Source organism: Pongo pygmaeus, chromosome 13 (genome assembly GCF_028885625.2).
Source record: "Pongo pygmaeus isolate AG05252 chromosome 13, NHGRI_mPonPyg2-v2.0_pri, whole genome shotgun sequence".
NCBI lineage: Eukaryota > Metazoa > Chordata > Mammalia > Primates > Hominidae > Pongo > Pongo pygmaeus.
In genome coordinates, this window is record NC_072386.2 from 53,247,484 (window position 1) to 53,264,904 (window position 17,421).

The 17,421-nt window shown below is 41.7% G+C and overlaps 1 protein-coding gene across 22 annotated transcripts in view; it reads left to right on the forward strand.

Annotated features, from left to right (window-relative positions):
• The window catches only part of SPATA6L (spermatogenesis associated 6 like), a 157,493-nt gene that overhangs the window by 51,922 nt on the left and 88,150 nt on the right, over window positions 1–17,421 (forward strand). For 8 of the 22 annotated variants that reach the window (XR_008504538.2, XR_008504539.2, XR_008504542.2 and 5 more), the window contains 5 exons: window positions 1,873–1,907; window positions 2,661–2,848; window positions 9,293–9,386; window positions 10,465–10,555; window positions 13,944–14,100. Coding sequence is in view for 6 of the 22 variants with exons in the window: in XM_054500950.2 (XP_054356925.2) it covers window positions 1,873–1,907; window positions 2,661–2,848; window positions 9,293–9,386; window positions 10,465–10,554 (407 nt within the window). In the remaining 16 variants the exon portion in view is untranslated. Of the gene's footprint in view, window positions 1–1,872; window positions 1,908–2,660; window positions 2,849–3,247; window positions 3,369–9,292; window positions 9,387–10,464; window positions 10,556–13,943; window positions 14,144–15,122; window positions 16,511–17,421 lie in introns of those variants that run through there. The other 14 variants (XR_008504537.2, XR_008504541.2, XR_008504548.1 and 11 more) reach the window with 7 other exon arrangements.

Here is a 17,421-nt window from a genome sequence, read left to right on the forward strand (position 1 = left end):
GGTTTAATGCAGGCTCTATTATGATGGGACTCACATATCACATTGGTCTCAGCCTTTGTCTTTTCTTAATCCTGGCAGGTGGAGAACTAAGGTTCCAGAGAGGTTACAATGTGTGTAAAGGTCACATACCAAGTTTTTGGCATACCTACATTTAGAGAAGACATTCAGACCTCTGGGCTCAGATCTTTGGAATCCCTGTAGCTTTCAAGCCAGACCTTTGCTTAGGTCACCTCTCAGTTCATTCATCCAGGCCTAAGGTAGAACACAGCAGTGCTTCTCAAACTTGAATGTGCATTTGAATCACCTGGGGCTCTTGTTAAACTGCAGATTCTGATTCAATAGGGCTGGGGTGGAGCTTAGGATTCTCCTTTTCTAACAAGCTTCCAGGTGATACGAATGCTGCTGGTCTATGGACTGCACTTTGAGAAGCAAGGGAATGGTGGCAGGCCCCCCCTGTGAAAGGAAGGGCTCAAAACCAGTAGGAAGGAGTTTATGAAGCCGCAGGAGGAAGGAGGTTATGAGGCCACAGATTATGAGGCCACAGGGGAAGGAGGTTATGAGAAGGAGGTTATGAGGCCACAGGGCAGGTTTGTGGCTATAGCTGAAAGGGCCTTAGCATTGCTGAATCCTGCCCAGCTGGGGGTGGGAGAGAAGAAAGCTCCTGGGACAAGGTGGCACACACATATGTATATGCCCGAAGGATATGAAAATAGCCTGGCTTTAAAAATCTCTTTTTATGTCTACCGATGACATGGGGAGGGGGATCAGCAGTCCAGAAAAAGTCCCTTGTCATTGCCTGAGCCCTGGCCACACTGGGGGAAGCCATGGTGACCTTAGAATTGTCTTACAAATACTCATTTTAAAAACATTTTTTAATCAACCTGGAAAAATCCAACCTAGTCTTCACTTTCTCTCTGTGTCTTTACTACCTCATTTCCTAGTCATCCTTGCCATACTTCGGCATTAGGTCTGCTTGCCTATCATGATCATTTATGGTCATAATAGTGGTTTCCATTTTTGCTATGTTCTATATTTCTCCAAGCTTTTATGTATTTGTTGTCTCAATTTAACATTTGTGTCTACCTTGGACAAATATATTCAAGAGCTCCTGCATAAATGGGATTCCATGAAAACCAAAGAAAATGTCAGAGGAGATAGAGTTTATAAATTTTATATTAGACACACAGTACTTTCTTTTAGGTTCTGGGCTTCTGCTCAAATACGAGTTTTTCAGGCTGCTTAAGGGCTATTGAACTTACTCATTCACTTTAGACTTGCTTTACCCTTCCCCCTTCCATATGTGCTGTCATTGAAAACAAAATGTCCAGAGGCTCACACCTGTAATCCCAGGACTTTGGGAGGCTGAGGCGGGTAGATCACCTGAGGTCAGGAGTTCGAGACCAGCCTGGCCAACATAGTGAAACCCCATCTCTACTAAAAATACGAAAAATTGGCCGGGCATGGTGGCGGGCATCTGTAATCCCAGCTACTCGGGAGGCTGAGGCAGAGAATCACTTGAACCTGGGAGGCGGAGATTGCAGTGAGCTGAGATTGTGCCATTGCACTCCAGCCCGGGTGACAGTGTGAGACTCCATCTCAAAAAAAAAAAAAAAAAAGAAAACCTGACTGTTGACCTCAAAAAGACAAAAACAAAAAACAAAACAAAGCAAAAAAAACCCCACAACCCAGAGAATTGAAGTGGCTCAAGGGAGACTTAAAAGTGATAGTGTAACTTACAAGGGAGCATTTAAGTTTTTAAATAATTAATTCATTGTCTAAAATTTTTGTACTGCTGTAGAATAAATATAATGGCAGTTTTAAGGCTAAATGGTAATAATGAGTCATTGAAACGCCTGTTCCTCTTTCTTCTAGCTTCTTCTCTTGACAGCCTTGCAGCTAACGTAAAGGTAATTTTAGAAGTAGAATTTGTAAAATGATTTACTTCCAGATATCTTATGTCAATTATTGTGCTTTTTCCAATCAGTGGTGGATATTTCTAGTTAGTCTGCTTAGGTGGAATTGCTGTAGTTTAGTGTTTGTATGAAGATGTGCCTAGACTCCATGTTATACTTTGCTTAGGGGTTAGTTGGTTTGCGCCCCTCATATAAGTAGGATGAATCACCAAGAAGGGTGTATGTAGACCCAATACCTACTTTATTGGTAGTGATTTTCATTGCTTTTTCTCTAATCAAATAATTTTGTACATAGAGGTGGTAAATCACTTGTTCTTGAAGTTTGATTGGTTTGTCAAAGTGAAGGCTCAAACTTCTGTGTAACAACATGAGAATAGATTTATGCAAAGAAAATGGAATATACTATGCTTCTTATGCCATAGCACTTAAATATTGTGTTAAAGTTATATTTTTCCCAGACCAATAATCTCTAGTCCTCAGAAATCAAAGTTCAGAGCATGAGTTTATTTTGGTTTGTTAATATATCCCAAACATACAGACTTTTGGTTATTTTTATCAGTCTGAACTCCTGAGCATTTTGTCACTAGTCTTCTCTTCTCCAGATCCTCTTCTATTTGCAGGAGATCCCTGGGGCAAATATTCTGTCATCTTAGCCCCAGTTATCTTCCTTGCCCGAATCCCACACCCAGCTCTAAATTAAGCAAACAGAAGCAAAATTACAACTAAATAATGCATATTGTCACTCAGGTTATCAAAGAGCCAGATGAACGGATTGTTTTAAGGAGTGACTCATCATCACATTTAGATTCAAGTCAGTTTGGAAAGTCCTCATCCAGTAAACAAGGGGATGCTGATTTCCACGGGAAAGCTTCATTTGCCACCTACCAGCATTCCAGCTCTCCTGGCCCCTTGGATCAGCCCCTTCTCAGAGAAAGGTCAGTGGCAAGCACCCATCTGTTTGCCTGAAGAGTGCATTGTGGCCTGGCAGGGGTAAAGCTGGGTCATTTCACCAGCTTCCTTTCTTAGGAATATTCAGCTGGTGACACCTTGATATGAAAAAATGATTATTTCTTTTAAAATCTACCCAAAAGTCAGAGGCATATCTCAGAATATTTGCTGTAAATGGGATAGACAACTAACTTTGACATAGGTACTATTTATCTACCCATTTTTATTTGTCATAAATTTAAAAACTAAACCTTTTTATTTTACTAGTATAAAAATATTTACCACAGAAAGTTTGAAAATTACAGAAAAAAAAGTGGAAAAAAGTTACCCATAGTCCTACCACTCAAAGACAAATGTTAACATATGGGCATATATTCTTTTTCTAGACATGATTTCTTTGTTTACATTATTTTCACAAACAATGAAAATACATTTGCATATGTCTGGAGAGCAGGCCAGAGAGCAAGAGCAGAAACCTTTATTTGCCAAACAGCACTCTCTAGTAGGGTAAGTAACCACTGGTTTGCTTGGGTCTGCCTGATTTTAGACCTGAAAGTCCTGCATTCTGAAAACCCTTGAGTCTTAGGCAAACCAGGACAGTTGGTTACTTTAACTTCGGGGAAGTGGCACTGAAAATAATATTTATAAGATCGTTGTTCTGAATGAAGGGTATGCCAATCTGCTTTTCTCTGCATTATTAGTGACGAGAATAAGAAGCAAACTCTGCGTACCAAAATAACACAATTGCTTACAAAGGGACTCAGAGTAAATATATCCCAGAACCACAGTGGCCCTGAAATTTTTACAGGAATTATATTAACTCTGAGGTAGACTAAGAAAGTGGCAATCCCTTCTTAGTGTTTTTCAGAAATGACATAATAACTCTATATTCAAATGTTAAATCATGGATTTGAGGAAGCCAGATCAAATATTTTAATAAAATCCGTTAATGTATGGCGAGCTTTTGATTAGTTACTTTATTGGAAGAAAATAATACAACATAGATTTTTAAAAAACTGGCTCTGGGCTGGGCGTGGTGGCTCATGCCTATAATCCCAGGACTTTGGGAGGCCAAGGTGGATGGATCACCTGAGGTCTGGAGTTTAAGACCAGCCTGACCAACATGGAGAAACACTGTCTCTAGTAAAAATATAAAACTACCCGGGCATGGTGGCGCATGCCTGTAATCCCAGCTACTCGGGAGGCTGAGGCAGGAGAATTGCTTGAACCCGGGAGGTGGAGGTTGTGGTGAGCTGAGATCGTGCCATTGCACTCCAGCCTGGGTAACAAGAGCGAAATTCCGTTTAAAACAAACAAAAAACTGGCTCTGGCACACAGAGACAGGTGGTCAGAGACACACTTACACCTCTCTGTGTCTGGCCTCTCTCCCCTCCTGTCTTATGCTTTTGCCACCAGCCTGGAATTCAGCAGACTGGCAAAGCACAGGAGGTTATCCTGGATTTAAAGACTTGTAGAGGATTGATTTTAAATGAAGAGTGGAAAGAACTTTCAATTAGCAGTGGTCAGGAGACATGGGCTCTAGTGCTCATGTGTCTCTAAGTGCTGGGTGATTTCACACAGCTACTCGACCTATTTTTTTTAAATTAATTAATTTTTTATTTTTTTGAGATGGGGTCTTGCTTTGTCACCCAGGCTGGAGTGCAGTGGCACAATCACAGCTTACTGCAGCCTTGACCTCCCCAACCCAAGCAATCCTCCTGCCTCAGCCTCCTGAGTAACTGGGACTACAGGTGCGTACCGACATGCCCGGCTAATTTTCATATTTTTATTTTTGTAGAGATGGGGTCTCACTGTGTTGCCCAGGCTCTTCTCAAACTCTTGGGCTCAAGCAATTGTCTTGGCCTCCCAAAGTGCTGGGTACAGGCATGAGCCACTGTGCCTGGCTTCAACCTTTTAAACCTCAGTTTCCTCATCTTTAAAATGGGTGTGATGATCAAAGATCCATCTGCATACAGCCACAAAGTGCTTCTCAGCTGCCAGAACTGGGGAAAACCCATGGTTTTTGTCTCTGTGCCTGGTATCTATAACACCTCCCAAACTCCTTAAAATCGGTACAGCAAGCTTTTCTGAGAGACTGTATTGAGCATGCTGTTATTGGGCAACTGCTGTGGGCAATGGACACCATCATGACACGTCTCTGCTTTCCACTGGCTCACATACTAGACAGGAAGGCAGACATACCCCCATGTCACTGAATATGAGATAGATTGTGGTAGGCACCTAACAGAAGTACAACCCAAATGCAGGGGAGAGACAGAGTGGGAGGAAATCAATTCCATCAGGAGAGAGATCTGAGAAGGCCTCTTTTCTCTTTAAATACGTGTTAGATGGTTTATGCATTCATTCAGCCAGCCTTTCCTGAGTGTCTTTATGCAGCAGGCCAGCAATTCTCAACTCCGGCCAACAGAAGAATTGCCTCATGTTTACTGAGTCAAAATCAACTGGGATTGGAATTGAGTATGTGGGCGGGGAGCACATGAAATCTGTGGTTAAGAGGGAAAGCGGGATTGATACTCAATCTGCTAGGCCTGGAATGGGAACACTAACATTTAAGACATTTCTCCTGATCTCTGAAAACTTGCAACCTAGCAGAGGATATAAAAAAATAATAATAATAAAAAAGAAGTATGCAAAGAGCTTTCTACAAAGCAGCACTTTGTGAATAATGTGGAACAAAAGTTACTGGAGTATAAAGAAGAAGGGTGGTACTTCTGGAGTGTTTTATGGAGGAGGTGATGCTTTCATGTGGCCGTGAGGGGAGAAGATTGGATTATGATGGGGTTCATAGAGGTGAGTGATGGGAGGTGGGAGGCAGGGGCACTGTCAGCTTCCAGCAGTTAGAGGAGTTTGGGAGAAAGTCGATGCTAGGACTCAAAGGTTTGAGGGGGACCTTTGCTGGCTGACCTGAGGCGTTTGGGCTTTCCTTGGAAGGAGTGAGGAGCTCTTTGACGTTAGTCACAGGAGTTGGCACAGGTGACTTTAGAAAGATGAGTCTTAGCTGCAGACCAGAGTTTTATTGGCCATCTCTGATGAGGCAGCAAATTCTTTGTGCCCAAAGTCTCTCTAAACTGGTAACTTGGGACCTAGTTGGACTATGAGTTTGTAAATAAGGCCATGATTATCAGCGACAAAGAATAACACAGCCACAGAAAGGCCATCCAGTTTGCCCATGGCTGTCCTGGTTTTAGTACCAAAAGTTTGCATCCTGGGAAACCCCTGAGTCCTAGGTGAACCAAGACAGCTGGTCACCTTCACACTAGAGAAGTGGCTCTGAAGATAATATTTTAAAAACAGTTCTTTTGAATGAGGGATGTGCCCTTCATTTCCTTGCAGAACACATTGCCCGTTGGCTTTAGAGTGATCACCAGGGCAGATTCCTGGGACACTGGGGGTTGCCAGCACTGTGTCTCCACTCACTCAGTGTTCTTTTCATACCAGCAATATCAGGACCACTCTTTCTCTGTGTCCAGTTCACAAGGGTGCATGAGAATACCTGTTGTGTTTCTGCTAACTTAATACTGAAGTCAGTAAGGATCAAGGTCATAAGGATGAGTTGGGAGACAAATTTTGGAGTCAGAGTCAACCCAAGGTTTTAATGGACAAGGTAGAAAACACTTTATAAGAGTGAACAATGGGAGTACTAAAGGAGGAAGAAACACTGCCAAGCCTGTTCCCTGTATCCACCATCTGAATAGCATCATGCCCCTTCAGCACATCCTCTCTCTCCACATTACTCGAGGAGAAGGTAGATCCCATGGAGAAGGCTGTAGTAAGGGCACAGTGCTGCTCCCATCTGTTGACTCATCATTCTCCAAGATCTTCAAATGTAAAATAAATTGCATGTAACAATAATGGTAACAAATGTAAGAGTCGCTTTGGTACTGGTTACTCTAGACCTGTGAAAAAGAATTTACAGTATCTAGCTGGTGGCTGTTTTTAAATGCTAGCTTCATTTATAGCTTCAACATATTTCTATTCCTTCCTCTTAAACATTGTTAGAGAAGGGCCAAGCGTGGTGGCTCACACCTGGAATCCCTGCACTTTGGGAAGCGAGGTGAGTGGATCACTTGAGGTCAGGAATTCAAGACCAGCCTGGCCAACATGGCAAAACCCTGTCTCTACAAAAAATACAAAAATTCGCTGGGCTTGGTGGCATATGCCTGTAGTCTCAGCTACTTGGGAGGCTGAGGCAGGAGAATTGCTTGAACATGGGAGTCAGAGGTTGCAGTGAGTGGAGGTAGCGCCACTGCACTCCAGCCTGGGCGACAGAATGAGACTCTGGGTCAAAAAAAAAAAAAGTTATTAGAGAAGCATAGAAATAATGTTTGTAGTCTTAAACATGGGCAGTGCTTTAGGTGGTGCTTCCATTTACTATGAGTTGTTTTCTTGGGTTGGCAATGGATTTGTGTAGATCCATTCATACTGTTGGTCTTGTCTCCCTGGAAAAACCAGTGGGACATGCTTGTCACAAAGAGAGCTGGAATGGAGGCCTGGATGTGGGCCGGAACCAGCCAAGCAGAGGGGCAACTGCACAGGGCGGTCGTTCATATGGTAGCCATAGTAACAACTGGATTTCCAGATGTTCCTGTCATTTCCATTGTTTACCATACATTAATTAAAGAGAATCATTTTTTTTCTTTCTTTCTTTTTTTTTTTTTTTTTTGAGATAGAGTCTTACTATGTTGCCCAGGCTAGAGTACAGTGGCCCCATCTCAGCTCACTGCAACCTCCACCTCCCAGGTTCAAGCAATTTTCATGCCTCAGCCTCCTGGTATCTAGGACTACAGATGTACCACCACCACACCTGGCTAATTTTTTGTATTTTTAGTAGAGATGGGGTTTCACTATATTAGCCAGGCTGATCTGGAACTGTTGGCCTCAAGAGATCTGTCCGCCTCAGCCTTCCAAAGTGCTGGGATTATAGGTGTGAGCCACTGCGCCTGGCCCCAAGTGGCTATAATTCTTTGGGTGTTTTTAGAAAACTGTATCTGTGCCTTTCATTATCAAATTGCTATGTACACTTTCAGCTTAGTTATACTTCAGACTTTAGGATTTGGTAACCATCCCCCTCCTGAATATTAATGGATGGATGAATGAATGAATGAGAGAATGAATTCAATCACTCAAGAAATATTTATTAGCTACTTACTGTGCTATTCAGTTCCTACTCTGCCCTGGGATGAGCTATTAAAAAAAGAGTCTCAGTCTCACTTTCACTGTAGGAGTAAAGACCGCCATTAACCAAATAATGACAAAATGTCCAGTGGTGCAAATGGTATTAATGAGGTATAGATAAATGAAACTGCAAGTGTGTATAACAGAGCAGCTGACCTCCTCTACAGGAGAGGGCTCAGAAAGGACTTTGCTGAGAACTCAACAATTGAACTGAACTCTGAAGGGTGGGTAGGAGTTAATAAGAGTAGTGAGCCCCTGGGGTTGAGAGGTAGAAGAGGGAACAGTATTGCCAAATGCCTATGGAAGGTAGAAAATGCTCTATGTTTGGGGAACTGAAAGAGACTGTCAAACCTATGGTTCAGTTTGGAGTCTGGGTGGCCTAAAGTAAATGAGATATAAGATAAAGTCCTGGTGGTAGGAAACAACCAGGATTGGAGGCTGGGTGTAATGGCTCACACCTGTAATCCCAGCACTTTGGGAGGCTGAGGCAGGAGGATCACTGGAGTACAGGAGTTTGAGACCAGCCTGGACAGCATAGGGAGACCCTGTCTCTACAAAATATTTAAAAGTTAGCTCCACATGGTGATGCATACCTGTAGTCCCAGCTATTTGGGAGATTGAGGTGGGAGGATCCCTTGAACCCAGGAGTTCGAAACCAGCCTGGGTAGCAAGACCCTATCTCTTAAAGAAAAAAAAAATAGCCAGGCATGGCAACATGTACCTAGTTGGTCCTCTCTACCTGGGAGGCTGAAGTTGGAGGATTGCTTGAGTCCAAGAGTTCAAGGTTGCAGTGAGCTATGATCATGCAATTGTACGTTAGCCTGGATGATAATCTCTCCCTAAAACAACAACTACTGGGATTAAATTTTATATTAAAATTTTTTGGATTTAAATTTTATATTAAAAATTTTTAGATTAAAATTTTAAATGTAAAAGTAGGGTTTGTTCATGAGAGAAATATCTGAAAAACACAGGAAAGTACAAAGAAGAAAAGAATCACTCATAGCCACACATAGAAACACAAAAAGTTCTTAACATCTGAGCAGTTTTTATTCCCCAGTGCTTTTCCTATGGGTAGGTTTAAGAAAGACGTTGAAATCACACTATGTTTACCATTTTGCATGCTGCTGTTTTTTATTATAATTAAGTTTTAAATGTCAATCCATACTGTCATGTGCTTTAAGTGTCCTTTTTAGTAGCTGCTAATATTCCACCCTGTTCCATCTGTTGAGCAGGTTCCATCCTGGTTCTCAGTCCACATGGAAGAATATCCATGAGAGGGTATGCAGTCTTCTGACATCCCACAGAGCACAGCAGCACCAAAACAAGGTTAGACTTTCTTATAAAACTAGATCTTTGCTCACTAAATAATATGCGAACAGGGACCTATAGTCTAGTCGGGGAGACAGACATTAATCAAATAACCACAGAAATAAGTGGAAAATTGTGAGGCTTACCAAGGAGATTACCTGTTGTCCTGAGAGTGAATGGTAGCGTGTATTTGACATGGCTGGGAGTCAGGGCTGGCTTCCTGAGGGTGAGACAGTGGGGCTTGGATCCAACGGAGGAGTAGCAGCTAATTTGGTGCACAGCACTCATCAAGCAGAGGTCCTTTCAAAGGACTGAGAGAAGACAGGCTAACTGGCCCACAGAGCATTCCTTTCCCTTGCACACATGAATCCCAATCCAGGGAAGAATACAGTTGTGTGCGTGAGCTATGTAAGGCCACAACATGGAAGAAAGTCGTCCTAAAATTTAATAAGGTGGTTTTGGCTGTATGACTTTTACAGGGGTATGGGGAGTGCTTCTGATCCATTGGTAGGTATTCCCAGTACTTTGTCACTGCTTCAGACACACAGCTAAGTGGCCGTTCACCAGCTCAAAAGAATTCAAATATAGGACAACAGTGCCCCCAGTGGCTGAATTTAATGATGCCATGTAGTTGAATTAGTCATCTTGACTTATTAAATACTGGCATATGCTAGATTTGCAGGATGACACTTAAAACTAAATGTTGTTTGCCCTAACCATGAGGGTAGTGAATTACTTTACTTCTTTTCTGCAAAGTCATTGGCTTTGCTTTAATTCTCAACCTTTTCAGGCAAGGAATCTCTTTAAAATGTAAACAAAGTCCTAGTTTGGGGCTCAAATCTATAATCCTAGTATTTTGGGAGGCTGAGAAGAGAGAATCCCTTGAGGCCAGGAGGTTCAAGACCAGCCTGGCAACATAATGAGACCTCGTCTCTACAAAAAAAGAAAGATTCTATATACACACATATATAGTGAACCCCATATAATGGCATAAATGGGATGCACAGACCTCCTACATGCAAAACTACACATCTGTGTATCATCCATCTCTATTATGTTATGGGTAACATAATTGCTGGATTTGTTTTTATTGTAGGAAGATTCTACCTCTGAAGTAAATTATATCATTGAAAGCCCAAGCTACCCTCTGAAGAAATACCCACTGCATGAACAGAGATATATTTAAGGTACTGTCTTGTGTGAGTAAGCAGCTTAAGTGCTTCTCCTTATCTTGGTTTGCTAAAAGAATTTCAGTTTCCTCCTATCAATATGAAGTAACTAGAAAGTGTGGAGGACAGGAGACTTGGAGGAGACCCGAGAACCGCGTTCTTCCCTTGCTCTATATGATAACGGCAATGCACGTGCTTTCCAGCTCTCTTGCCTCCTCTTGTGATCATCTCCCCTGCCCGCAACATCACCCTCTATCTAATAGACTTTCTGGCCTTCTTTCAGCTTCTTGAACACGGAGCTCTTTCCTGCCATGGGGTCTCTGCACATGTTGTTTTCTCCATCTGGAATATGTCTTCCTGACTCTGCCTGGATAACTTCTATTTGTCCTTCCAGGCTCATGATTTTCTATGACATGACACTCCCTCTCTCTGTGATGTGTACCCTTTAGTACACAGCATTTTTCCTTCATAAATTATGACACAATTTCTTATTATATTTTTATCTGGGCTGATTGTTTAAAATCTGTCTCTTCTACTGGAATGAAACCTTATGAGATCAGATAATCTGTCTCTGTTGCTCACTGCTTTATACCCAGTATTTAGTGCCATACAATGGAATCACATTTAACTTTTCAAACACATGTACTAGGTGTGTGCGCTGAACAAGAACCTGCCTACCCACCTCCACCCTGCTGCTGTCCCTGTATCACCTGACCCTCCACAATGGTTGCTGCTCAATAAAGAGGGTTTTTGTTTTGACATGGAGCTCGGTCGCCCAGGCTAGAGTGCAATGGCACAATCTTGGTTCACTGCAACCTCCACCACCCAGGTTCAAGCGATTCTCCTGCCTCAGCCTCCTGAGTAGCTGGGATTTCAGGTGCACACAACCACACCCAGCTAATTTTTGTATTTTTAGTAGAGACGGGGTTTCACCATGTTGGTCAGGCTGGTCTCAAACTCCTGACCTCGTGATCTGCCTGCCTCGGCCTCCCAAAGTACTGGGATTACAGGCATAAGCCACTGCGCCCGGTTGCAGTAAAGAGTTTTTATAAATGCATGTTGAATATGCATTTATTATGAATGCATGTAACAAGGCAACTCTAGAGTTCAGATCTGTGGCAAGTAGTTAGCCATATTGTGGGACATCATCGTTTCTCATATATTCTTTTCTTTTTCATTCAAGCCCAGAATAATAATCGCTCTTCCTTATGACATGCGGCCTGAGTGCTGAGACTAGTACACATACTTCACATGTATTAAACAAATTCATATCTAATTCTCAGGACAACCCAATGAGATAGGTACTATCATTAGTTCCATCTTACAGATAGGAAAACTGAGGCATAGGTTAGGTCCCTTGCTCAAGGTGACATGACTAGTGAATGGTGGAGCTTTATTCTCTTAACCACTACATTCGATTGCATTTTCAAAGCTAGAGTGTAATCATACATGGAAATCCATGGGGAGAAAGAGCAGATGTGTGAAAGAGGGCCCTTTGGAACCCAAGCAGAGTTCATGGGCATTGCCTTCGGAAGGCTCCCACTAGGATCCTATAGCTTTGTACTGTATAGTCCTCATGTCAGCAGGATCAGAATAATTATGCGTCTTTCTAAACAATAAAGGAAAGTGGGATGACCTGCTAAGTTTTCACTATAGTCAGGCTCCTGAAAGTCTGGTTTGAGGGTCATGCATGCTTTACAGAACAAGTTGCCCTAGGAATGGCCAGGGCTCCCCACCTTTAGCACAGAGGAATGTGCAGGACAGCTGAGTAATTGCCCATTCTACAGGCTTCTACCTTAGGACGTTCTGCTTGCTAGATTAAAGGACGGATTCTGGGCCATTTACTCTCTGGTTACCAAAATAATTGCCGTCTAGGCAATTATTTAGGTGGTTATACAGAACATAGCCCACATGATTATCAAATGCCAAATTACATTGAATTTCAACATGCGTAATATCAAGTTACATAAAGCCCTGAACCAGCTGATATGTGGACACTGATGTGGGGGGATAGAGAGAAGGTAAGAAAAGAAAAAAAAAAAAAACACGTCAATTCTTTCTTGGAAAATAGGTTTCCCACATAATAGGAATTCCCACCCAGTGGTTTGGCATACGCTTAGAATACCTTCTCTGGAAGTCTCCATACCATCCTCCCTGACCCCACTTCTTGAGTAATGGATTCCTGGAGAGGCTGGGATCCTGGAGAGTCATTTTAGTGAAGCTTTAGTGATTGTGAAAAACCCAAGTGACTCTGGCTAGTCTTAAGCAAACGGGGCATTTATTTGAAAGATGCTGAGCATCCATCTCAGTGAGTCCAGGAAAGATCCAAACAGGCAAGATCAAATAGCTAGAACAGGACAGCCAGAGCCACTCCTGTGGGTTGGAAGGACAGACCCCAGGCAGGAGGCATCCTCCACAGACAACCAAGTGGCTCCCACTGCATGTCCCAGTCCCGGCTTTTCTTGAGGACTCTCTTCTAATGGCAACACCAATTCCTGTCCCTCCCCTTCTCCGTATCTGTTTCACTGCCAGGTCCTGGCTCCCCAGCGATCTCGAGATCCCAGGGAGATGAAAAAGTAGATTCTTACCACAAAAAGGTCAGGGATTCTTGAGCCAAAAACAATGAGTCCAATTGTCTGACCACGTAGAGGGAGGGAATGGGTGGAAGAAATGGGTTGAAGGGGTTGGAATACATCTATTTCTGGATCTTTTGGGACTTGGTACTTTTGGTATAAACAGAGTATCCCTTGTATATTTAAAATTGGTGAATTTTACCACACAAAAAACAAACATCCAAAAAACCAAAAAAAAAAAAGCCTCCCATAAAGAAACCCCTCAGATTATCCCTAGTTCTCTTGGAAGGCATGATTGCCATGACATCACGGCCCCCAGTGTGCAATGCCAAATTACGGAGCAAGACTCCATCAAAAAGAAAGGAAAGAAAAGAAAGAAAGGAAGAAAGGAAGAAAGAAGGGAGCGAGAGAGGGAAGGAAGGGAGGGAGGGAGGAAGGAAGGAAGGAAGGGAAGGAAGGAAGGAAATTTGTTCAGTAGAATATAGTTGATTGGAACATGTTTAACAGCTCAACTGAATAACACCTATTTTGGCACATTTACTATGTAGCAAGGACTGTGCTAACTCTTCACAATAATAGTAAGAGGTAGATACTCTGTCATCATCCTGATATTTTACAAAGACCTCAAGTAAATTGCCCAAGGTCGCACAGATGCTCACTGGGTTATTCTGTTGTGAGAATCCAGGGAAAAGGCTCAGAGACTAAGTGATCCCAAGGCATAGCTACATGCCAAGATTGGGGTAGTATGACACTATCTTTTTCTCCTTACTTGTATCGATTGTTTGCCTTTTTCTCAATACCACATGTAGAATGTGATATTTCAAATTTTGCAGGGGAAATTAATGAAAGCTTAAGGAAGATCATGAAGAGCTCACTCACTGAGACAATTGAAGCATCCTTAAAGAAATGAACACTTTTTGTTGTCTGTGTTGAGTCACTGATGTCTAATCCCCTTTAAACCAAACCCTGTACTCAGTCTTTTGTGCCCAGGTAAGAGTTGTTGATTAAAGTGTTTGCTATTTGGGGGCTCACATTTTCTTGTCAAGCTGGAAAATTTGTGTTTTTGCATGTTTGTTTTGAACATGAAAGAGAAAGCACTGTAGTTGGGTGGCAGGTGCTTATCCATTTGGAAAGCACTTAGAATTCTAATGAAAATGTCAAGATGCCTTTTAAGGTATTCTTCATTTTTGACAGTAAATGTGTTCTTGAAAACTTTTTTTCTCTCTTCCTCCTTCTGAATGCTTCCCCTCTCTGTCTCTCTCTCTCAAATTAATTAAATATAAGCTAGAGGAAGTTGCTATTCATAGGAATAACCTGATAAATCCTCCAGGAAAGACTATCAACCTGACTTTCTCTTTTCGGTAGATCTGTTTTTGTTGTTGTTTGTTTATTTCTTAGTGTTAGGCTTGATTTACATGAAGTCCACTAAAAACCTTGGAAAAGAGAGCATTACATCTGGATAATTCAGATCTTGTTTTAAATGCTGAATTTCTGTGATAAATTTGTAAGAGGAGGCTAGCTCCTTTGGAGTGTAGTTTAAACTACTCCTTCTGTTTCCTACTCTGTTCCAGCAATTCTTTGTAAATTTAGATGAGGAACAAAACCTTCCTCAAATATTTCTCCAAAAGAACTACACATTAAGTAAATAGGTTCTACAGATAGGACTGTCAATGCCAGGTTTTAAAGTTAGTTAGGAAGGTGCATTTATGAAATGCTTACACAGTGTAAGGGAGCAGGAATAGGAAGGGGCTGGGATAAAGGGAGACTAGAGGCACATTTGTCTTCATTGATGTAGACCCAGAGAAGAGGTGCCTGAAAATGGAAACTTATTTCCCTCCTTCATAGTGTAACCATAGCATTTTCCTCTACCAGTCCTACTATAGTGTGAATATTTGTGTCCCCTCAACATTTGTATGTTGAAATCCTAACATCTAAGGAAATGGGGAATTTTGGGAGGTGATGAGGTTGTGAGGGTGGACCCCTCATAAATGAGATTGGTGCCCTATAAATAGGCTCAAGGGAGCTCGTTTGCCCCTTCCACTGGTGAGGAGACAGTGAGAAGACGCCGTCTCTGAACCAGGAAGAGGGCCCTTACCAGATTCTGAATCTGCCAACATTTTGATCTTGGACTTCCCAGCTTCCAGAACTGTGAGAAATGAATTCCTGTTGTTTGTAAGCTACCTAGTTTATGACATTTTGTTATAGCAGCCTGAATAGAGTAAGACACTACCCTAAAACTTGTTCAGTTTTTAGAAGATTCAGTGAAAGCCAAGTTTTCTTTTCTCACTGTGATCATAGGGATTGGTTCATTAGGTAAATTAAGAAAATGAAATTAAAAATTAAAACAGGAAAGGAACTCCAAAAACAAAAACAACAAAACAAAATTCATTTATCCTCTTCTCAGAATTTCAGCCAAATAAAGGTATATCCAAGTTGAACCTCCCAATCTAAAAATCTGAAATCTGAAATGCTCCAAAATCCAGAACTTTTTGAGCACCCATATAACACCATAAGTGAAAAATTCCACATCTGACCGCATGTGGCAGGGTGCAGTCAAATGCATTCGAAACTTTGTTTCATGCTCAAAATTATTTAAAATCATGTATAAAATTACCTTCAGGCTATCTGTATAAAGTGTATATAAAATATAAATGAATTTCATGTTTAGGCTTGGGTCCTATCCCCTATCCTGAAGATACTTCATTGTGTTTATGTAAATATTCCAAAATACAAAAATGAAAACCAAAACCCAAGTTTAAAATACTTCTGGTCAGTCCCAAGCATTGAAGATAAGGGAGACTCAACCTGTATCACAACCAGCATTCCACCTTGGCAAGGCCAACAGCAAGCTTAAATTACATATGCTAATATGTTCTCAGTCTCTCTGAAACTATGGTTGTCAATTTATTGTTTTGATGTTACCTCTAAGTAGTCATCAAAAATAAGAAAATATTGTGTTACATTAAGGTTACACTATAAGTCTCAGGAGAGGGCTGCTTACGTAAGCAGCTAAAGGAAAGCAGCTCTAATGAATTGGTATCCCATTTCAGTTATTGTTAAAATATACACCATGACATTCAATATTCAGTGTTTTTTGAAATGGTTTAAGTACAACTCTTTAATAAGATCTTATATGCCCATTCTTATTTAAAGTCATTTTTGGTTTTCACACTAAATTATGCTTTTTTTCCCTCTACTTTCGCATCTATTAACTCTGTTCCTTAAATTATTATTATTTTTACTTTTGTTTCTCAAGGAGTTATCTCAATTTTGAGGAATCATGCTGAGGCAAGGATTGCAGTTGAAGTATTTTGCTTTTGGAGTATATAATAGTATGAATAATTTTGTGATGTTTTGGGGTTTGGATTACTTTGGGAAGATCTGTGTCATTAAACATCATAAAAAGAATTCCCATCTGTCTTGCTTCAGTTTATAATTCCTTTTTTGACTTTTATGGTTGCAGATCTGTCAAAGCCTGGAGCATATTTTATGGGCATGTTTCATGGGGTCTTGGTTTGCAGAGGCTCCTAAGAAAATCTCCTTCGTGGAACCTAGGCCCTCCAAACAAAAGCTGCTATACCATGAGGCCAGTTCTCTGTGGTCACCTGACTGACCCAAAGTTAGCTGAAGCCTGTAGGCCATGAATTATAAAAGAGATTTTTAAAAAATGAGAGTGCAAATGATATGTTTGACATAAAAGAGGTGGTTGGTTTTAGGTGTAATTTGAGAAGACTGATGGGTATGTGTGTGAGTTCAGCCCTAGCACCCAAGGCTACTCTCAGTATAGCCAGTACTCCCCTGAGTTGGTTCCATCAAAGGAGCCCGCTGGGCTCTCTGGAGGGCAGCCTGAGGAACAGGATAGGCTCTCTAGTCCATGCTGTGACCAGAGAACCCACTAGCACCACCGGATGGGACTGCTGTCTTTCTCTGGTTAGGGGACCCCTCCTAGCACTACTTAGGGGACCTGCAGGTCTTGGAGAGACCTCTTCTCTCTTCCCTTGTGCTGGGAACCCTGCCAACAGTGATGAGAGCCCCAACCCTTTGCTCCTTTGACCTGGGAGCCCCATCCTCCACACTGAATGTAGGGGCACCAAATTATGGTTATGAAGTTACTTTGTTTATCAAAGGAAAGAACCTATGCTTAATTTCACATAGGGGATTTGGTCAAAACAGGGTCATGTCTAGGACAGGAGCTTTTACTTGGTGCAGATGGGTCCTTTTCTTGATGGCTGAGTTGATGGAGCTTCTTCAACAAAATGAGGAGTTTCTAGTCCGAAATTTTTCCTTGGGATTCTGCATCTTTTAGAGTGA